Genomic DNA, 24599 nt, shown 5'->3' with positions numbered 1-24599 from the left:
TCCTCTGTTGAAGTAACGCGAGGGCCCTACGATTTTCTGGCCGGATCTAGCTTCGTGCCGCTGTTCAAATGATGTCTTGGAGTAGTACGAAGCCAACGGGGTCACTTTCGTACCTAAGGACATGAACCCTAACCCCCCGACCCCCCAACGCACCGGAATTAAGGTCCATCGAAAAAAGTCCATCGGAAATTATGAAGCATCCCAAGGAGTTCCAGTTTGAGGAAGACATGAAGAAAAAGTGGGTTTCGAAGAAGCTGCATTAAAATGTTGTACAGAACCTAATGAGTGGATTTAAGCGTAAGGTTATGAAACTGAATGTTGAAAATTGAATAAAATAATATGCCAAAAGCTTACTAATGGGTTTTATTTTATTATCTGAAAGTTTGAAAAGGATCGGTCGACTAGTTAATTTACTACTGCGTTTTTTTCCTAGATGCGATTTATGGTGGGGTACCCTTTATTGGAAACCATTGTGATGAACTTATATTTGCGTATTTGTTTTACTTGTAGCTGAAGGACCGTGGTAATGTATTCCCAACAGTCTCGTAAGATGGTCATCACAAGGGCTTCCTCTGATAAAGGAGCTGTATTATTTGCTTACTTTTCGGCATCTTCGATTACTGAAGCTGAACGGAAGACGGTGGTTGAGTGGTAAGCATGACCGTCACTCATTCCAGCTGATCTGGTTTCAATCCCAACCGAGGTCGTTGAGATTTTTCTGAACGATGGAAGGGAAGTTAAGCCGTTGGTCCCCGGTCCATGAGTTGATGGATCAATATCTAGTCCAGATAGTGGAGTCACCTCTCTCGCGTCGGTAATGAAGAAGTAGAATCCAAATTCTATACTTACATACAAATATCCTCCTTCCGTTATGCTTGTGGAGTCGTATATAAGGCCTCTAGCAAAAGCAAGTATTGGACTAACATTCCTTCCCATTCCTTCCGCGATCTACGTTCGGGCCTGGTCGGCGACGGTATTGATCATGCGCAGGAGCGGATCCAAAAAAAAAATTCGGAGATGGTCCAAAATTTCGACTTTGAAATGTTTATTGTACACTACGTAATATGTAATACCCTCATTTAATTAAAATCATCCGCCACTGATCATGCGCTGTTAGGCCCCATGCAAAACTGAATCAGACATCACTTCGTTAAAAGTTTAATAACTTCTTTTGACATAGCCGGATTGACTGGCAGGCTTCGAAAAAGTTGTAGACAATCAAATTATCTTTCTTATTTTCACTTACACGATGCATTTTTCAGACTAGTAATGCGGCAAGATTCACGGAATGATAATTGATCAAAAATTGGCTGCGACATTGATACAATGAACTTCGCACTAAACTCTATAGAATAACGAGAACATCCGGAGTAAACCAGCTTCAACAGTGTAGGGGAGCCCGGGACTAGTTGACGGCTGGAGTGTGTTGGCGGAATACCCTTATCTCCGTTTCTATTACACATATAGCACTGTCTCCCATTGTGTACCTCAAGTTATGTAAAACCCATTATCCAATGTGTTTTTGTTGCAAAATATTTTGTTTTGTAGAATTTGTGAACGATATTGTGTTTTTGAGCATATCAAGTAAATTTTCTTAAATGGCGGTGGTCAGCTATTTTCGTCCGCGTCCCTTATCACCTCTTTTATAAAGTGATTCATCAACAGTGTTCATCTTTGAAAATGAACTATCTTGGTTATGCAACTAATTTCCCTGATCTTATTTTATTGCATATAATTAAGTAGGTTTTATTTTATTATTTATTTTATATATGCACATTTTTATCACATGTAATTTTAAATGTTCTTTGATTTGATGGCATTGTAAGGGAACACGTATCCGCCGGTTGATGCTAATCGAGCTGACATTTCTTTGGACTGATCAAACTAATTTCTTTGTTTGTTTAGTGTTTATTCGACCAACTAAGAAACTAATCCACGGGGCATTTAATGTGCGTGGGGAATACGCATGGTCCTGTCTGAGCGAAATGATAACTGTTCATTCATACATCAGGGGTTGAGAATTGGCAGCTCGTGAGAAGAATCAGAAGCTATTTACCAATTTGCAGCAGTTATATCAGCATATTAATTCAACAATCGATAAAGCTATCATAAATTCTCGGCAGCTGGCTGGCCAGAGCAATAAACACATGATAACACTTCTGAGGGTTGCATAGATTATATCACTTCGTCGCTGTTGTGCTATCTTATGACAAGCGCCATTTAGCACATTTCGAGAAAAACGATTTTTAAAGTTTGGCATTGAATATCTCGAAACTAATAAATGGTAGAAACAATTAATTCAAGACAATTGATACTTCTATCTATTCTGTACTAATCTGTCAAATATTACGAAGATCGCTTGACTATGTTGCGAGTATTTACTAAAAATGTAAACAAAAGTCGCACTTACACGTGTCATAGGTGTGATGACAAAATTTGTATGTCGTGTCATAATCGTACATGGAAAATTTTCCATAGAAAAAAATCATCAATTATTACTTATTTATTTATTTATTCTTATTTTTCATCTGACCTGTGTTGGTCTACATGAAATGTTTCTAGAATGGGAAAAGCCCATTTCAGGATATACTTCAGAAGCAATCCTCAAATGGGCGTAAAAACCCATCATCTTTTCAAATTTTTCACAGTTGATTACAATGATTTTACACTACAATTAAACAAAATCACATAGTACACAGTATTGCAAGAACAAAAATTACAAATATTACAAAAATGGAATCTTAAAATCTAAGTCAACCTTCTTAGTCTATTTTTGAAAACATCACAAGATACAGAAGAGTCAAAATGGTCATAAACGCTATTAAAAACATTACACATCGCCCTAATGGGTTCGTTCTGACCGTACTCTGTGCGCTGAAATTCCAGTCTTAAGAAGTTATGCGATCTGAGATTTCTAGGGGGCACATAGATATTTATTTGTGAGAGAATACCTGGAGCATCTATTTGACCAGTTAATATCTTCCCAACAAATACTGCTCTAAATGTGTTCCGCCTTTTCGCTAGGGTTTCCATATCGAGCAGACGACAGCGATCGATGTACGGTGGTAGCTCTGCTGGGTTACGCCATGGGAGAGTTCTAAAAGCAAAACGGAGGAATCTTGCCTGCACTGCTTCTATTCGGTTGATCCAAATGTTCGTATAAGGACATCAAATGGGTGCTGAAGCTTCCAGGATAGATCGAACTAGTGAGAAATAGAGTGCCCGTAAACAATATGGATCAGTGAATTCTTTGGCGATTCTTATAATGAAGCCGAGGTTTCTATTTGCCTGTGCTATAACATGAGAGTAATGATTTCTGAATGTAGTGGTGAGTCCAGGAGTACTCCGACGTCTCTGATAACTGTCATTCTCTCTAGCGATTCCCCTGAGATGGTGTAGCTCCAGAGTATTGGATTTTTTCTGCGAATAAAAGATATTATGGAACATTTGGCCACGCTGAGAGCCAGCAAGTTGCGACTACACCAATTACAAAAGGCATCTAAGTGTCACTGTAGTGCCACGCAATCTTCTATTGACCGCACAATGAGAAATAGTTTGAGATCATCAGCGTATATAAGTTTACACCCTGGAGGTATAACATAGCAAACGTCATTGAAGAACAACGAAAAAAGCAACGGTCCTAGATTGCTCCCTTGAGGCACTCCCGACAAGTTAATGAAGCTGTATGACTCGCTATTTCCTAATTTTACAGATAGAGAACGATTTACGAGATATGATTTAAGCCACCCTGTGAAATTTGACGAAGCGCCCAGCCGCTTTATCTTTGCCAGTAGAGGAGAGTGATCTACACGATCGAATGCAGCCTTGAGATCCGTGTATACAGTATCGACCTGAGATCCAACTTCAATATTTTTAATACAGAGCGAAGTGAATTGGGCTAGATTAGTAGTTGTCGATCTGCCTGAAAAAAAGCCATGTTGATCCTTCGATATGTATGCTTTGGTCTCACGAAACAGCACGTTTCCTACTAATATCTCAAATAACTTTGATCCAGCGCAGAGTGAGGTTATGCCACGATAGTTCGCAATATTTTGCTTATCACCTTTTTTAAAAACGGGAAACATAACTGATTTATTTCCAACACACGGAAAACGCAGATTGCAACAGTGATTGATTGAAAATTAGCCTTGAAGGCGTACACAATGCGCTTGCGCATCTTTTCAGTATAATGGAAGGAATACCATCTGGTCCAGCTGATGTTGAAGACTTTAGCTTTCTCATGGCAGTTAAAATGTCTTCGTCAGTAAATTGGATATTACCTACATTAATTACATCATGAGGGACATTCTGAAGGCCATATTCCACCTGAGTGGAGTTAGCCGAGTCCTTTTTAAACACACTCGAGAAATGTTGAGCGAATAGGTCACAGATGCCGCTTGGAGTGCTTGATGTTTCACTTGCAAGGAACATACTGGAAGGAAGCCCATTTTCTTTGCGTTTTCCGTTAACGAAAGACCAAAACTGCTTTGGATTTTGTTTCAGGTTTGATTGGGTTTGTGCTACGTGTCTTGAATAGAGGAACCGATTATATGTCTTGTAACTGTTGCTAGCTTGAATAAACTCTCGTTTTGTAATGGGGTTTCGTCGGCTGGTGTAATGCCGAAGCGCAGCTGCTCGCAATCTTTTCAGCTTACGTAGCTGACGATTGGACCATGCCGGTTTTGGTCGGGGACGTGGTGCGGGAACTGTTATTCTGAATAGCTGTTTCAGGACCAGTGAAAGTTTTTCTACGGCAACATCTACATCGATCGCGAAATTTAACAAAGTCTCCCAATCAATTGCCTGTAGTGAACTTTGAAGCCTAGAGAAATCAGTCTTCGAAAAGTTGAACTCCCTGACATCCAGAATTTCGTCAAAAATAACCAACTGGGGACAAATCTGCGTTACTAGAAGAGGAGGATGATATGCGTCACAGGCAACTAATGGCTCAAGGGCTTCTGAAACGGCGCAGTTAATAGAAGCTTCTTCATTTACGAACAGGAGATCCAGGGTTCGATTTCGTCTGTTATTTACGGTACACATTTGCAGCATGTTCAATATAGACATTCCGTCCAATAAGGCAATACTCGCTCTCGAAAAGATAGATTCAGAAGGATCTGGAAAGGCATAACCGGAGGGTGTACTCTTCCAAAGAAGTCCTGGCTGATTATAGTCACCAAACAGTAGATGAGCCATGTTGGGTTGAATGGAAGTTGCGATGTCAAGTGCTGAGTCTATGTGCTTCTGAATAATATCTATATCACTTGCGGAATCAGGGGGAATGTATACTACGCCTACACAAATATTAGTATCGCGCCCGCGAATATCTACCCATAGTTGTTCGAGATCGTTACTATCCGTTTTATGTTTGGACGAGAGCCGGTCGGACACTGCAATAAGCACACCACCACCACGTTTTTTCCCTGTACTGTCTGGATCGCGATCTTTACGGTAAACCGTGTACCTTGGCCCGAATAACTGGATCGAATGGATTTGATCATTCAGCCACGTTTCGGTTAGAACAATGACATCATATTCGGCCTCTGAAACAGCGACGAATAACTCGTCAATTTTTGTGCGTAGTCCTCTCACGTTCTGGTAGTAGATACTAAGTTGTTCCTCCAGATAGTGTCCTGATGGTTGAGCGGTAGAAAGACGAGCGGCGATGGTGGTGGCGTCTGGCTGTAATAGGGGTGGATTTTCAGCGGGAGCAGCATCTGTATGTCCTACTTCGGAAGAACATATACATTCATTGCCTTTTATTCATATTTTTGGCTTCATTTGGTCTACAAAAAATCAGTACGATGCATTTTGAAGGAAATTAGTCAGGGAATCTAGAAAAACTAGTTGTTTTTGGTTACAGTGTTGCCAGATATGCTATATTTCCAGTGTAAAACTTAAACTTCAATTTGGTCACACTTCGTGTATTTTTGTTTTGAAAATGATTATGCAATTGTGATTCTCAGATAGTTTTACACATAAAAACATCTTATGCATCACGATAATTTGAGCCAAGCCCCAGACAAAGTCATTTGAAGCAAAAAATTGAAAATTTCTCAGCACATTTCTCGCTATATCTCAGTAGTCAAGCAGAATATCATAATTCAGAAAACGCCACTTTGTAGAGAATTGTTCGACAAGTAATGTGGCATATCTAACTCAGTTCACCCGAAAATGGCGTTTGTCATAAGATAGCACAACAGCGACGACTTATCAAGGTGAATCCAGATTTGTGTAACTCTTTACCCCATCCTACTAACCAAAAGTCCTTCCCGTGGCAAACGTGGAGATGCAGAGGTATACACGGTCTCCATAACAACGTTTGCTGCACTAACATTCATTTCCTTCCCCGATGACTGTAAGGACGTGGCCGGCGCCGTTATTGACCTTGCAAAGTTTAGAACTCTCGAAACGTGCATATTGAGAATAAATAGCTACTCCCAGGCCCCATTCGTTGATTCTTTGTGCAATTTCGCTTGTTCTGGTTAATCACGGAGTAGCAACTACGAATTGCACGGTCATCATGCTCATGCTAATGCTCATGATCATGCTCATGCTCATGCTCATAGGGGAAGATGCGGTAAAACGCACCCCCGGGGCAAAATGCACCCCTTGCTTATATCGAAAACTGCTGAAAATTTCTAAAAACGGGTAACACCAGTCGGAAGTCCGCAATAGTAAACATACAGTGTCAAAGTTTGATAACCGTACATCAATAGCAGATTGAGAAATAAACAAAAAACAATAACGTGCTCTTCTCATGTAATTATTGTAGCTCGTGCAACAAGGATTTTCAGCTCTTATAAATGATATTTTGCTATTATATCAGAACATTCTAGTTCTATTTATACCGTTGTTCATTATTCTGTCGCACTACATATGGAAAATGTGCTAAATAATTTACATTTTGCTAAATTTGTATCGCTGCTCCATCGGGGGCAAAATGCCCTCTTCTTTGATTTTGCTAGTATTTTAATCGAAAACAGAAAATCCGTTCTGAAATCCTACTAATTGCATAAACTAAGACTATTTAATGGCACACTTTTGTGAAATCCCGTCAGAAAACAAAACTACTTGCTTGTTCGCCGAGCATTATGCCCCGTTGTTGCGGTGCGTTATGCCCCGTTGTTGTGGTGCAATTTTACCCTCGCACTGGTGCGTATTGCCTCGCTTATTTTTCAAAAGTTGGCTTAACGATATCATTAATTATAGTCTCCCAATTGATGTTCCATAGCTGAGTTATGATCATATTTCCTAAGGTGATTTCCAATCTATCCACTGAATGATTATATTTTTCGATTGTACGTGAAAAGTGCTTTCAGTATCCGTATAGATATTGCACCTGAGTAAAAATTTCAGTGGCAGTGGCACAAGTGATGAAATTTGTGGCACAAAGTGATGAAATTTGCAAAACATGTTTTAATTTTATTTATTAGGTACCCGAGAACATCTTCGTGAAATATTTTGTCGTTGTTCGAAATATTTATAATGTTACTATGTTTTAATTGCCGCAAGGTTCTACTGTATCGATTTTGTTGGCTATTTTCGGCAAATTTGAGACTAAGAGAAACGAAAGCAATGAAATTGAAAGACGGATAGGTATTCTAGAGCGAATCAGTTATAAACTTAGAACGGAAAACTAGAACTAGGCAGGCTCATATGGGCATGATCGAAAGGAAATGTGAAGAATTTTTTGCCTTCTGTAGAGTAGGAGTTGGGCGTTCCACCCAAGTCTACCGCATGGTCTATGGTAGAACATAACTCATCATCATGTTTTACCGCCGACGCCGGCGACTATTTCGGCCAATCACTTGAATAATTTTAAAAAATTGCTCTTGAATAGGAAGTACGCGTCGAAGTTAAAATTTAGGGGTATAGATGTCGGTTAATATACGGTTTTACTGAAAAGATATTCAACACGTTCCATAAGGACCTCTGAAGTACTTGTATCTCCAATTGATTGCTTACACACCGCCAATTTACCCCGGAACCGTGGTAAGTTGGCGGGTTTTCCGCGTCACATATTTTTGTCTATAAAAACAAAAAAAAATGCAACAAATACTTTGATAAAATTCAGAGATGTTGAGAGAAGCAACGTGGTCTATTTTGCAAGATCTACTTAAATCAAAACCGTAAGATATAAAAACTGAAAACATCGCCAATTAGTCCCGGTCTCCCCTAGTAATAATAACATTTATCATTTGCAAATTAACCCTCGTCGTATTGTGTTTCATCTTACTACATTAGCAAACCATGTTTACATTTTTCTCTATTTCTAGGATTCTGAGAAATGATTTCTTATTAAGTACAGGACATTGATTTATACTGAAAAATGTTTGAGCAATTTAAAATATTGCCATTAAAATTACAGATGTATTTCTGGTTATTCTGAAAACTGAATTAATAAATATATCCGTTGTGTGTTAGTCGTGGTAACCAATTGCTGGCTGATTTTTTCTTTTTGAGAATTTCATTGTTTAGTTTTCTTTCTACAAAATTTGGCACATCAATTTGTTCGAACTTTTTCCGCCTTTTCCATGGGACGCAAGTTTGTTAAAAGTTACTGAGTCCTCTTTCTGGCGATGTGCCCGATTATTCTGACAATACATATCTTCTTGGCGACGTCAGCCGATACGATTTCACTATCAACCACCCAAAGTGCTAAAACATAGACAAGCCAGTTATAGAAATTATGGAGTTGCATAACATCACCGGATGATACTTTGGACCGTTTTTTCATTTATACGTGACGCCAATTGATCATATGAACGAACAAACTCGTCGTCTTTTATTTACTTAAAATGTGTACACAATTGTAATCGCGAATAATCTTCATTAAACCTTGGAACTAACGTACAATCTAAATTCTCCGATGCGCTCGAGAGCGAGACAACAATCAATCCGTTTGTGAGAATGCATTGGATATTTGAAAAGAAAAGCGTTTGTTGTTGCCGAAATGTCATCCAATTCGACTATGTATGTTACTCGTTGTAAGTAAATATATTTCATTTTTGCAAATAATGTGTGCGAATTGGATTGTCATTCGTTACGAAACGTACGTAATCTAAGTTAGACGAATGCAAAAAAAAATCATTTTCTTTGTAACTAAACACTGCATCAACATTCTTTAGTGCTCATCAATCATCTGTGTAAATATATTAGTACCATTTTTTACGAAAACAGAGAAAAAACAGCACCTTAATATGAAATAGTTCAAATATAAATACCCAAAACTGCGAACCATGATGCAGTATCATTCTTGAATCTCAAGTTGTAGAACATCTCTCACAAAATGAAATCCTTGTTGATCATCGGACTGGGCATGTGCCTGATGGCCGTGAGTTTCACAAATGGTTCAAATTACAACATTTTCTATATACATTTACTAACCCTTCTAGGTTGCTTTCGCGGCTCCAGCTTCCATTCTACAAACCATACTGTCGGACATTACCACAGGCGTTAGCGATGTCCTTAGTACTCTGCAAGGGCAAATATCAACTCTGAACAGCACGGTTAACGGACTGCTTAGTCAACTTGCCAATGCTCTATCCAGTGGCATCTCATCTGCAAATACTCCATTGAACACAGTGCTGTCCAATGCTCAGGAAGCTCTGCAAAACGCTCTAACCGCTCTGACTAGTATTGTCACCAATGGACTAACTCAAGTGTCCTCTAGTCTTACCACAACACTTAATGCTCATGCTGCTCAACTGTTGGCCGCTTTATCCGACTTGAACACCGAACTAACTCAAGTTTTGGTTGCTGGCAATAGCGTCTCGTTGGATCTGATCTACAAACTGGGTAATGCAACGGCCAATTTGAATACGGCCACTGCGGGTGTGGTCTCGCACGTTGACACCGTTCTTGGTACCTTGCTCAACCTGTTGAACCCGTTTACCAATTTCTTTGGTTAGAATTCTAGCATGCTGCCTGAATGTCATTTGGAAATAAAGAACATATGTATCTACTATAAACATTAACACGAGTCTATCTTATAACGATTTGACAACTCCAAAAAAATATTTTACAGTTCTCCTTCTTCCGTTATTTCTACCAATTGGTCAAACCTAGAACAACAACGTCTACCACGTCAAAAGAATTCGAAAATGTTCAGCCCCCACTTTATTATCACAAATACAATTATCATACTCCCCATGCATAACTACACGCTATAAAATGCTTTTATATTGTTGCAATTGTTTACTCGTGACATCTTAGCAAAAGTCCTATTGAACATTGGAGTGCCCTCAGCGAATAATTAATAAACCTTGAATCAACAGCCGCTGCCACAAACGTCGTTCATGTTCCGATATATAAAACATTTTGGAGAGGTTTCATCATGGCGAAATGCCGATTTAAGTCGCGTAGTGCGCTGAATGCACAAGCACAACATTGTGATATTCTGACGAAATCGTCTCAGAGTTGCTGGTGGTCGCTTAAATGTCGATAATAGCGCGACTGCCGAAGGGTTGAAAGTAGACAAGATATCTATGACTCGATGATTGAAAGATGCTGCTCTCTCCAAATTGCTCTGAAGCTTAAGTCCTGAAGTCCTATGAGAAATTCTTCCAAAGTTAAGATTCTACAGTCAAGTCACTAAAACCTAAACCTCCCCTACGACGGCAAATCAATTTTGTGGAATTGGAAAAAAATTTAAATCCTTTTTCAAATAGGTCTTGTCTTCAATCAAAATGCATGCTGCCGGTTGTTGTAACTTTCGAGGTACAATTGATTGGCCCTCGTTGCAGCATGTTCCCTTTATTCTGCAAGTTGTTTTTACAGGTCTTCATGTTGTTTCGTTTCTTGATACGTCCTTCCGATGCTTGTCCCGCTGCATTGGCTAAAATTACGTATCGACATTGATTTATTCTTCCTAATTAAAATTAAAATTGGAAAATCTAGGATTTTTGCCTTTTCCTGGCAGGAACATCCCGAAATCAACTATGTGAGAAATTATGATTAATCCTAACAATAGAAAATGCAGGACAGTAACTCCAAACCAAACAACGCCATTTAGATCAGAATTAAAGTAATTTTCGCAAGAATACTGGTGAAAGAGACAAAATCACTGAACCTACCACGACAACGGTATTATAAATGCCACAGAGATGTTCGATTACTTTAAAAAGGAAAGATGTTGACATATCATTCATACAAGGCACGGTGAAGGGCTTCGGGACAACACTCTCAAAAATCGAAAAACAATAACCCGTTGCTGGCTATGTGAATAAGTAGAGTAAGGCGCCGACATCAAGACATCGAAGACCCAGCCAGGAAGAATTCTTAGTGGTCAATAGAATCGCAATACTAGTACTGCAATTGTCTTGTATACTAAGAATCGGCGGCGAAGTCAGTCGAAATAGAAGGTCAACTTCCATGAGGGAATGTAGCCCCAAGGCCATGTATTTTTGGATCTTTGAATTTGACTCAAGTCGTTTAAGCCCTTATTCTGCTTTTTTTATTAACCCTAGAACATTGCACTGGGGTACAAATGTACCCCACGCCTTCTTTGGGCCCGTGTAAAACGAGAATTTACCTACCTGGGACCCTAACCATAATTCAATTTAGAGTTCCTAGTAAGAGTAGGAAAAGGTGGTATAGCCAGTTTGCTTAAAGCCTTCGTAGAAGCAGGTGTCAAAGTTGGCGTGGGGTACATTTGTACCCCAGTGTACGGTTGCCGTCAGTGTTTCGTCAGGTTTCGTGCTGTCAGTGGAAATGTGATTCGTGACAATACCAGTTTAAATACTGGTTTTTTTACTACATAAGTAACAATTAGTATTATATAATCGTTTTTAATCATTTATTCAATTAATTTAAATTAATTTTGAAGCGGAACTAAAAATTGTTCTCATTTTTGCTATTTTTTTATTGTTTTACTGTTAATTTAATTAATTACTGGTCAGAAATATTTTTTCATTTCAAGTTCCACCCCATTTCGTGGTTTCCAAAACCCGATTTTTAAATTTTCACTCTTCAAAATAATAGCAGTTTTTCAAAAATATCGAAATTCCATTTAATATCGTATCATGATCATTCTTTCAACTTTTAGAATCATTTGATTTTTTTTCAAATTGGTTGAAAATTCGCAAAATTATAGTAAATTTTGTGAAAAAAGTCAAAACATCGCTTTCACTTTTTATTTTGTTCAAATCAATTTATGTATCATTGATTCAATAAATTCCGTACTTTCACTTACACAGCTGTTTTCGCAATTAAAGGGTGGAAGATAATGGTGTACCTACAAAAATTGCGATCAAACGCGTGGGGTACATTTGTACCCCAGTGCAACGTTCTAGGATGAAAAACGCAAGTGCAACGTTCTAGGGTTAAATAATAATACTTCTACTTTAGGTACGTTTCGCCAGCTAGCATGAAACAAAATTCATTTAACATTCTCGTGAACATGACTGGGACTGTATCGCTTTTCTATAAAGTTTCCTTCAACTAATCTCCGACAACATTCAATTCTACTTTCGCATGATGCTTGATGAGGTCAGCGCGCTTAGCAATCTGTACCTGTATCGCACACAATAATTGATCTCAGCATATCTGATCATACACCAAAAGCACTCGGCGCAGGTCGGTATAGATATCAATCGCCAGAATTATGATCGAGCTGATTATGTAAATTGCCACCTTGGAATAGCCTTAACAATAACCGGATTTTGATGAATCCACCACCGATCGTCACCAGCCTGTAGTGGCACGGCAATTAGCGCTTAGAAAAGCGTATCTCTCCATGTGACGATTAATTGCTGCTTTACTGCTAAATGCATGGTTAGTTGGGTATGTGGTTAACGTTGAGCGATGATAGCTAGAATTATGGTATTGGTTTGGGTACCGTGCGCTTGATGGCCTCGAGCAAGCGTCATGATGGCAATACGAATTTTACTTGAGGTGTTAACCGGGTGCTGACTAGCAGCAGTTGAAATCAGGATTGGCAGTTACAATCCAAGTTAGAATCAATATATGTGCCAATTGACGGCATGGTAACTCGTCCTGTTTATATCATTATTAGATAGATTTCATTTTGGTAAGTTTTGTGGAGGCAAATAAAGGCAAATGAAAAGCCACAAATATGCAAATCAATTCTTTTTACTGCACCGACCGTAGTTACTGTTGTTATTTCGTCGCTGTTGTGCTATCTTATGACAAATACCATTTGACGTAAACTGAGTTAGATATGCCCCATCTCTTGTCTAAAAAATCTTTACAAAGTAGCGTTTTCAGTATTTTGACATTCTGCTTGGTTACTGAGATATAGCGAGAAACGTATTGAGAAATTTTTAAATTTTTGCTTCAAATTACTGTGTCTGGGAATTGCCGAAACAGGACAACGACCTTTACCAAAAACCGTGTTCTCCAAGAGTGCAATTCTTCGCTGATTCAATCCTACATCTCCCTCCCTCGACGTTCACCATCGCCATATGTACGGAAATCTTGGCTCAAACATTGTTGAATTCGATGTTGTGTTGCATGAATTTCTACACAATGACGCTTTCAGCCTCAGTTAAACTTCTGTCATCGTTGATAGTACCACATTACGCCCACGATGTAGCGGATTATCACCGATATCACCTTTATAAACTGTTCCACTAAGCGCACATTTGGTCGAATACGAATTTGTTTAAAGTTAGTCGCAATAGTAATTCTCGTAATAGAGACACGTTTCATTCCGTGGTTTTCTGATTTCAATGCTCAGCTGGAGGAACAATACTGTACTGTCTGTGCAGTGGATAAATATCAAAGCAGTAGAAATTGATTTATTGGTTTATTGATAGATATAACAGAGTATTTTTTTTGCTTCGGCTCTGGGCGAGATTAGAAAGTATATTTTTTAACATTTTATGACGCTCTGGTGTTTTTCGAATTCCTGATGGTTCATCGTACTAGATTTCAATAAAATGGCATGATAAATCCACATGAAATGCCTCGTGCACTTACGAATAGTGCTAGTGGCGCAAATCTTGTAACCGATATTTGTGCTGTCACGATCAATATGACTGATAATAACAGCAATATAAACCAGAGGGCTAATTCACCTCCCATTTTTTTTAAAAAATTAATTAAAGAAAAGCATATTTTGGTGACTCCTAACAAATTTGTATCTTTTGAACAAATTAATGCGAAAATACTGAAGAAGATTGTCACGATATTGAATATACTTTCTGCTTCTGCCGGAACCATTGCGAAATGAACGACAAGAACTGTTTCATATTGTGTACCTCATCAGAAGACCAAAAGAAACTGTTACTTTAATTCTTACTGTGATGATGTCTCGAGATGAGTGAGTCGCAGAAGCAAGAAGTGATGCTCCAGCCGAATACGGAAGCTATTAACTTCCTACCTTTTTAAATAATACCAAACATTCGAGAAGTGAAACATTTGCTGAAGGTGAAAATGGAAGTTAGGCTTAAGGAAGTCGCATTTATCAAGGCATTCAATGCTGATAGCGCTCAACGAATTGGCCCAGAGGAAATCATTCATTTTGCATAACAACTTATAACACGTGGTTATGTGTGACATCGCTCTTATCAAGATCCTCGTATATATGGATTGTAAAATCTGATATGACATACTTTGTGACCATTAAAAGATTCATTTAACATTTGGAAGAAATGGAATTCGTTACAAAGGACACATCTAAGAACTATTTCCCGGTGTTTCAAATGGTGTTTTTGTGTTGAGAATGCATGTACAAAACATAATGCGATAGTATCATTACACACATTACACATACACAAATAATTTCTAAATTTTTGGTAACTGTTCAGATAATATTGACGGCAAAAACTGCGTCAAGTACCTTAAAATAAACAGTCAGCACCGTCAATGAGGAAGTTCACACTAATTATCCGTAAGGGTGAGAAACAAGAAAGAAAGTAGATGTTCGTGTACATAAAGGCAGTAACCACAATGATGACATATTTGGATAATGACTGGGCAATGCGTAATATGGACCCGGTGGTTCGCCACAGTGGTCCTTAGCCTCTTGTCCAGCAACTCCTATCCCTACCTCCCCGCGGTACCAGCTGGGATGCGAGTAACCATGCGAAAGATCGGGTAACCAATCCCGGTGGAACTATGGTCGATTGTAACGGTTTATATGGGAAATTAGAGTTTGACCTTACTAACCAACCTGTAACTTCGGAATCAAAATCCAAAACCGAATGAAATTTATCAACAGTCAACGGGGTTATTGCATCTTTCATTTGAAATCAAGTTTGTAAAAATCAGAATTCGCTGGGAAATAGGTGTGATACTAGCTTAGGAACTTGGCGAGTTCTCCGGGGGCATCATGAACTGTCATAGATGGCCAAAGCTACTTTGAATGATCATTAGTGATCTAGACCTGCAAATCAGAGTAATGTTGCACCCTTTTTAATATGCATTACAATATTTGGACATCATGGTGGTACCAGTTTATATGGGAATTTGCTGTGTGACCACACTCTTCAACCCGTAACTCCGGAACCGAAAGTCGGATCAACTAAAAATTTAATAGCAGATTTTTAGAGCGTTATACCTTTCAAACGAAGCTAAGTTTGTGAAAATCGATTCAGCCATCTTTGAGAAAATTGTGTGAGTTTAAATGACACACACACATACACATACACATACACACATACACAGACATTTGCCGATCTCGACGAACTGAATCGAATGGTATATGACACTCGGCCCTCCGGGCCTTCGGTTGAAAAGTTAATTTCTATTCAATAAACAAACCAGTTACTGAGAAGATTAGTGTTAATATATTTATTTACCGAAGCAACACATTGACTTAGAAAGTGTAACCGAAATCATCGTAGAAAGTTGGCGTTACACCTAACAAAATGGAGGCAATAAAAAAACCCTTTTTTATTTAAAAAAAATTTATTTATTTTCTTTTATAAACTGAAGCTGTTCAAATATTCAACATTAGTCCATATACATTGACTCATAACCCTGGCTGGTTAACGAAATCGGGTCAAAAAGCTAACAATATCAGGGGCTGATAAAAACGGGTTTTCACCGTATTGTGTTTTTCATATTCATAGTTTCGTTATTATTTAAAAAAATACGTAATTTAGAAGATATCAATAATCAGTGTTAAGTCACTTCCTTTCGATTAGTGAACAATTGCTTGGCAGTTTTCTATAATAGATTAAATACTGGGCAGTTTGCTTTGATAGATTAAATCTTTGAAATATACATGTTGATTCTATTGATCACCAAGAATACTTCCTGGTTGGTGTCTGATCCGCCAATCCAGGTCTAGAAAATAATTTCAATAAACAAAAAATATCATAAAATTGCGTTAGCGCGATGCCACAGAACAGGTAATAATAGCAAGATACCATGTGAAGAAGATCGAAATTGAAATTGAATGAATTGTTTTGTATTGGGAACCTTTCAAAATTTCATTTAGTTTCTAGTGACTATCTCAAGTCATCCAGCTTCCACATCCCTGCCGATGTAAATGCCAATCACAAAAAATGGAACAACTCAGATATTAATTTCAGAGGCACTGAATTAATGGGATACTTAAAAAGCACAAATTTGTATATTTCCACGATCTGACAGGAAAGGGATGTTGGATGTAACACTCTGCTCGGACAGTATTACTCATCGTCGCTGTTGTGCTATCTTATGACAAACGCCATTTTGGGGTGAACTGAGTTAGATATGCCATGTTACTAAATTTTAAAATCTCTATAAAGTTGCGTTTTCAGAATTTTGAAATTCTACTGGGTTACTGAGATATAGCGAAACACGATTATGACAAGCGCCAGTTTCTCGAGTGATCGAGTTGTGCTATCTTATGACAAAGAAATATCAGACAACATACCCAGTTTGTTGGCTTGCTATAAGCCAAAAAGCTTATAGCAAGCCAATAGATGTCTCTCATGACATAGGTAATTTCTATGCAGATAAACCATAACCATTAGCTAGGTTTTTGTCTCGGGAGCAAAACTTTCCCTACCATAGTTTTTTTTCTGGGAATGGTTGGCTTATATTTTCAACATTATTGAACAAATTTTTTATTGAGATTTCCACTAGTTTTGGAAAGTATACCGAAATGTAGTGATGGATTATGCAAGAAGACTATTTGTTTTGTCTAGTCGCCTATCAGCAATAACATTATTTGATATATATTGTCACTAAATTGTTAATGGAACCATCTTTTGTTGATTGTTTTTCCGGAATAAAGGAGGAAAACTGGGAAAACTTTGTGTTCCAATACTATCATTTTGCAACCTGATATTGCTGCTATCGCATGGAAAAGTATAATATTGCACATAGCTATCTATAACGCATAATTTTACGAATCAGTTATGATTCATTTTTATATGAAATCTTCTGTGCATATTTGTGACACGTCATACATATTTTATCATCAATACACACTTATGACACGTATTCGAGCGACTTTGGTTTACATTTTAAGCAAAAACTGTAAGTGTAGTCAACCGATCTTCACACAAATCGAGAGATTACTTCAGAAAAGATAGAAGCATCGAATGTTTTCTCCGAAAAGCTTGTAGCATTTATAAATTTTAAGACATTCAATCTCAAACTTTAAAAATCGTTTTTCTCGAAAAGTGCTAAATGGCGCTTGTCATAAGACAAGCATAAATGCAAATGGCGCTTGTCATAAGCACAACAGCGACGTCATGAGTTCGCAAATTGACTGGTACCGGTCGAGCTCGAACCGTCGTTATCTGATCATAAATACAGCATCTTTGATAATTTAAACGTTACGCTAATGTCGACACATATCGTGATATCAAATTTAAGATCTAGGACCTCTACAAAGAGGTCTTGACGATTGGGTTTCATGGGTATTTTCCAAAGATTGCATCTCCAAGTGACTTGGGTGAAGTCGTGGATAAAACAAACTCACTCATTGTAGCAGCATACCAAAAGGCTAGTTCGCTTCCGTAAAAAGCATTTCTATGTGTGGGGTGTGCTATACTCCCAACTGAGCTCCTCCCGCTCCTTACTATTACTGTGATTGAACGACACTGTTGTCTAGTTACTGTAGTACAGTTTAAATTTAAACTTATAAAAATTAGGTAAAATTCAATATCATTACAGTTTTTCCATCGGCCTCTGTCCGCACTGAGTGCCAATTATCGCCGCCAGAGAGATGAATCCACCATCTGGACATCCTAGATATCGGCCCATCAACGCATGGACCGGGATCAGCGGCTTTACTTCTCTCCAAAATAATGCGTTACCACAGATTTATCAGGTGAGTGGCGGTCACGCTTACCACTCAACCACCGGCACCGTCGAAATGTTTAGGTTTTGGTTTACCTAAGTGTTCTGCACCCAACACAATAACTGCAAGATTATTTTAAAGGTAACTTGTAATACAGTGCATTGCATTGAATCTGTGAATAATTTGACCATGACTTTCCCAAATAAATTATATTTATATTGATCATTAAAACTTCAGCAAAATTGTGTTCGAATGTTAGTCTGTGATAATATGTAATAATATGTAACATCTAGTTTGTGTATTATGTAATATCCGCTAATAATTTGCTGCAAAACATACTCGATCTCATAGTTTTTAGACTTGGTGCAGATCGTTCAACGTTACAACATTGAAGTAATCCTATGTCGATAGTAAACCCTATCAAAAAACTTATTTGCGCAATTCATCAAGACCTCTTATTTTTCATCTCCTGTGCACCGGGTGCTTGACTTTAGCTCGTTATAATACCAATAAACTGCAGGTGTTGTATCACGGCATATTTTTCTCTCGAGTTCAGGTTTCCCGTTGATCACGCTGGGCTTGCCGACTGTCTACCACTACGACAGACAAGGTTAGGCTCTAATGAGATCTATCTGCCGGCTCCGCCGATAATTTAATTATTGACGTCTGTTCTCGAAGTGAATCTAGGGGAAATAACAAAACGAAATACATAAACACATGACCTGATGGAACATTTAACAATCTGTGAAAAATCGTATTGCCTTCAAGGCAGTTGCTGCTTGAAACCGCTTCGAAAATGGGTATCAATGGCAATCGTATGGATGACTTGCGAATTTTGTTTCTGGCTCAACCGTATGATTCTACATCCACCGGTACAGTAAGCACACCCTATTTGAGGTGATTGGTTCGAATTATGACCGGTCGTTAAAATTAGCTACAATTGTCACAACAAGCAAACTTTCTGTGGTCGACGCAAGAACGCAACGGCAATGCTCCGGTAAGTATGTGATGCTAGAAACCAACATTTCATAATTTCCGGGCGGAACTGCTTTATACGCCAAATTTCTTCATGAGTTCAATTTTCCGCACCGAAACATCAAACAGACGAACAATGGACGAATCAAACAAAAAAAACCCGTTCGTCCTTGCAAGAAGTCAGTGTGTCGATTAGCCTTTGTCACGGTTAGCCGCATTATGTCCGATTGTTTGCATCGCAGCATGGAATTCGATGAATGTGCTTCCTAAACGGCAGTTTCGGCAATCGGCTTGGCTCCATGGCTACAACAAAACGTACAAACACACTCGCCAGCTCTGTGCAATAATGTATGAAATGGACCATTGACGCTTCTGCAGCGTCTTTGTTATATCGACACGAGCAAGCGAAATGTTGTCTGCAAAACTCAGGCCGTTTTGCTTGAAGTTATGTGTAGTTGGTTTTTCAAGTAAATTTTGACATCGTAAGTTTGAAATCGCTTCAATAAGTACACCCAACCAGGGATGCCAACGGTACCGATAAACTACATTTTTTCAGTATATTTACATTTGCACGAGCCGTACAGCCCGCTACAGCGACGCATTACTACAGCTCTTGCCAGAACGGTAGCCAAATCGAGTACATTTTCCCGTACAGCAGTAGAATACATTTTTGTTTTGTTGCTGTACTCCGACTGCTCGGTGAGAGTGTGGCGGAGTAAAGTTTGTTCTCTCGCTTTGTACATTTTTCTCTGCATAGTCAAAGGGAGAGGCCCGCACACGAAAGCGTTGATACTGGCCGTGGCGTAAATGAGCCGCATTCATTGTCGTCATTTTTGAATAAAAATATTAAAAAGATTGAAAATATTAAAAAATGTAAAATAAGCAGGCATTGCATTTATCGCTCATATGAGTAAATGCGCCCGGATAGTTTGCTACTGCGACAATAAAAACTCACATTTTCACACGAAAAGTTATTGGCACTCACACAACTTCTCCGGATAAATAAAACGTGTTATTTCTCCGGATAAATAAAACAGTCGGAGAATGAGTGAATGAGTTTATCATGGTATCCTTTTTTTGCTCGATGCTTTCCTGTCGTTATTCCAAAACACGAAAAAACAAGTCTATCATACTTCTTTGCCGCTTTTCTTTGCAATTAAGTGTATTTTTTGAAGTTTTTATTGATTTCCACGAAATTAAAATTTTATCACCTTCTCCGGTGAGAAGGAAAAAGTCAAATAAATTTTATCCGGAAAATCATTCTCACGCTATTTGTGGAGGCGGAGAATTTTGCGACTCATCTTATCTCGTAAAAGTTGGACATCGGATAAGCTTCTTCTCGCGTGAGTGAGAGAGAATTACAATGCCTGAAAATAAGGAAAGAGAAGCTGTACCGCTCGCGTCTGGTGGCTGTACTGGGGACAGTAGTTTTTTGTCATGTTACTGCTTTGCACACAGGCAGCCGTACAGCGCTGGGCGTCCTGCACTAGCGAATGACAGCAGCATCGAGAGAGAAATGAGAATGTAGGCAGAAAAATTACAGCCGCAGAAAAGGTAGGCATTTTGCATCCTTGCACCCAACACTCATATTTAAAGTTTTGCACCACCCCAGAAAGAATGAATTCAAGATGCTGTATCTCGATTCTCGAAGTCCTCATTAACTACATATCTGCTCTATAGAGCAAAGTTGTTCTTTAAGCCAAGTCGGCTAGGCAGGTGAACATTTTAGTTTGGAATTCTGTCGCTACCTGGCGCCAACGTATACTAACATACTCATCCTCCAAACGTCCTAGAAGATCCGCGTCTTCAAAAAATCGTTCAAAGGGTCATACACATGCGTATGACAAAAATTTTAACTCGGAATTATGTGGACACGTTGCGCTAGTGTATATGTGAAATAAAATCGTGTTGAAGGACAAGACTATTTGATTCGGAAGTTTCTAACTACATGGCCCTATTGTAAATACTTACATGTTCGCATCTTCAGCGAAGTTCTTTAGAAGGCGAATACTGTGATGAAGTCATTCGAAAGTCGCATAAACATGTATGTACGAGAATACATTGCAATCAGTTATGAATGTTGCACTTCGACTTCGTCTCATCAGAATCCGACTTAGTGACATTAATAAGCTAGCGCCAGATTGACGCAGGCTCCAAAAAACGAAACCCCCTAAGAATGTCTGTCAGCCAGACAGATCTTGTTGACGCAATTTGCTGTGTGTTGAGATCCTTTTCTTTGGAGGTGAAGCATTAGTTGCCTTATCCGCCGCAGCTTATGGGTCATTCAGTAATTCAGTACTCTCTTGCTGTTACGGTTAGAGGTTCTTATTTGGTTGTTGTTCTTACGGATCGCTGCTGTAAATCCATCTTCATCGGTATTTGCTTCATTATTGGTGATACTAGGTGTTGGTTTGGGAGCGGTTGTCGTCGTCTGTCACTTTATTATTGGTTAATTGGGTCGTTGTTTTTGGTTTAGCTATAGGTATCGCTGGTCGATTGCTAGAGTTGTCTGTACTTGATGAATTTGCTAAACTTCAAAACGTAATCAAAACACAGTTTGTGACGTGGTGTAGCTGAATGTACATGCCTTCCGCGAGATTAAGCTCCAAGTTAACTTTAACTAAATCGAAATAATTGAAAGCTTTAGGATTATCGGTAAGTATTTATGGGATACACCCAATGGTTTAGCTATACATACGCTGCAGTACAACCCTCAGCCAGCCATTATCCTACGTTGACTGTCTATACCAAAGGCTTAGAAGGCTTGCCAACACTGCTTCTGCTGTTGTAATAAAACTGGGAAGAGAATCGGCCTCCTTCGTCTACATACCGTTAAACAGGTGAGTTATGTTCGGTGTTATGCGCCAGTAAAATTTGCGTCATTGCAACTATAAGGTTGACCGGAAACTACATCCATTGTCAGAGTTGGACATGGATATAAGAACTTAGGTTGGCAGCTTCTAAAATAAGTGCAAGTAATTTTCACTATCCAACCTACCCAGTAAAAAATCCGTAATTCCGGCTGGTTTCTGCCAATATTGGAGCAGATTCCAACCTGAAATCCACCATGATTCCCGTTGGTTTGACTCGATACTAATACTATCATAGAAATCGACCGAATTATGCTACATACGAACAGAGCCGAGGTTGACAAACACTGAACAAGTGTTTGGATGTGTGATGCACATACATGCACAGCTACCGAAGTTTGTCATTACACCGTGTATTACCTATGCGGTAATATGGGTTTAATGCTGCAATGCGCAATTGCTGTTACCAAGAAGTAACAAAAGCGTACCCGTCGGATTTTTGGGTGTAGCCACCAACCCTATGCATTTTTTGAAACTTTCAATTTGACTCAAATCGTTTAAGGCACGCGTTATTCAAGTTTTTATATCAAATAATCGCATTTCGACTACTGGAATTAAACAAAATGTATTTACCATTCTCTTGAACACGATTGGGAGTATATCGCTGTTCGATAAAGGTCAATTTACCTAGCCTGAGGCAACATTCAATTCAACTATCGTATGATGTTTGATGAGATCACCGCGCTTAGTAATATGCACCTGCATGGCATACAATAATTGATCTCAGCATATCACTCGGAGCAGGTCGGCGTAGATATCAATCGCCAGAATTGTGATCGAACTGATTATGTAAATTGCCACCTTGGAATAGCCTTAAGAATAACCGGATTTTGATGAATCCACCACCGAGCGTCACCGACCCGTAGTGGTATGATAATTAGAGCTTAGAAAAGCATATATGTGACGATTAGTGGTGGTTAGTTTTGAGTCATGCTGAGGCAGTTGACTTAAGGGGGGCTTCTCATTAGTCAGCTTCAAAAAATCGCTTTTTTTGCTCCACTCGTTTGAATTACTATCAAAAAACATTCTTGCAAAGTTCCAAATGATTAACATCTCATACCTTAGTGTTTTCAGATAATTTAATTGAGCACAGAGAGAGCTGAAAAAATGTATTAAAAATTTTCATTTTACAATGTTATTAACGCACGCCTGAAAAATCGAGTAATTTATAAAAAAAAGACTTAAATATTCATATCAATTTTTGCCATTTTCTCATACATTTCTACTTTTTTCAATCAATTTTCATAAAATGTATTGTAGGAACAAAGTAGAAATAGATTCCTTACCGGTTAAATTCAGAAACATTAGATTTAGTTTCGATTCCACATTTTTATAAGTAAATTGCGCATATCAACTACATTTAACAATCAATTATTATTTAATTTACTACTTATAGTGTCATGGACAAAGTTTTCTTTCTGAAAGAATATGGAAAATCGGCATTCAATTATTGGTTTCTAGACTAAATGTCAAAAAATCTGATATCTCTAATTTTTTTCGGTAGCGAATATATTTTTGTTTCGCTTCTGAGAATTTCCTACGTCCATCATGATACATTTTAACCCATTATTGCTCAACCTACTATATATAGTAGGTGCTAAGAATAACTTCTATTACTCAATAACACAGAACAGGCATTATCGATGAGTTAATATTGTTCATATACTCTTGCAGAATACGTTTAGAGAAGTTAAAGTGGTTAAACCGGTGTTTATAATTTGTTTTATTCAATCGTCCTTTAAGGGGTTACACATTTTTGTCATATTCTGAAACAACATACGCTGAGGAAAATTTCCGATCGGAAAACTCAATTTGTGATGCACGTGAAAAATAAGTTGGGTAATAATGGGTTAAAAATATTGGTTGAAGATGCACTAGAATATGATCGAATTTAAAATGAATCATAAAAGGCCCCAAAACCCCAACATCCCGCATTTTTCGAGAAATTAAAATATATTCATTCAAATGATAAGAATGCTTTCTTTTAAAAAAGTATAAACTTAAATTTTCCGGATGCTATTGCAAAAGTTATGGCACTTAACATATTTTTTTCTCATATTGTCCCATAATGTCAATGCAAAAAAAACTTTGGTATCTGAGCATAATTTGACATTTGTCACAATATAAAAGGGGAGCTTTGAGAATTCAATACATTTTTTTTGCAATGCCCTATTGCAGGAATAGTTGTGATAGTGATGAAAATAGGATATTTCTGAACATTTAAATTACTTAAAAATTTAATATTTCCTTTTAGGGTATACAGCTCTAATACGCCCCCCTTAAGCAAAATAGCTATATGTCACCATTCGACACTATGATCTCCGCACCAACTACTCTAATTTAATGTTATATTAGTTAGAAATCAGTACCCGTTTAATTTTTTATTAAAAACATCCTGATACAAGTACATATTATTAAATATTTTTCAAAGATGCCTAAATTAGTTTTTCCTTTTTTTGCCCCACAACAATCGGTGAGTATGACCCACCACAATGGGTGGAGCATTTTATCCGGTGATGAGATGTTGTGAATGCATGAATAATTCT

General features: G+C 38.2%; 1 protein-coding gene across 1 annotated transcript; it reads left to right on the top strand.

Moving 5' to 3' along the window:
• The first annotated feature begins 9227 nt into the window (after positions 1 to 9227).
• Positions 9228 to 9974, top strand: LOC131686257 (uncharacterized). The gene is made up of 2 exons (XM_058970524.1): positions 9228 to 9337; positions 9399 to 9974. Exons 1-2 carry the CDS (start codon positions 9293 to 9295, stop codon positions 9912 to 9914), a joined length of 561 nt encoding a protein of 186 aa, XP_058826507.1. The 5' UTR covers positions 9228 to 9292; the 3' UTR covers positions 9915 to 9974.
• Positions 9975 to 24599: the final 14625 nt, after the last annotated feature.

Source organism: Topomyia yanbarensis, chromosome 2 (assembly GCF_030247195.1).
Source record: "Topomyia yanbarensis strain Yona2022 chromosome 2, ASM3024719v1, whole genome shotgun sequence".
In the NCBI taxonomy this organism is placed as follows: Eukaryota; Metazoa; Arthropoda; class Insecta; order Diptera; family Culicidae; genus Topomyia; species Topomyia yanbarensis.
Note: the sequence above shows the minus strand (reverse complement) of the source record. Positions and strands in the feature narration are given on the sequence as shown.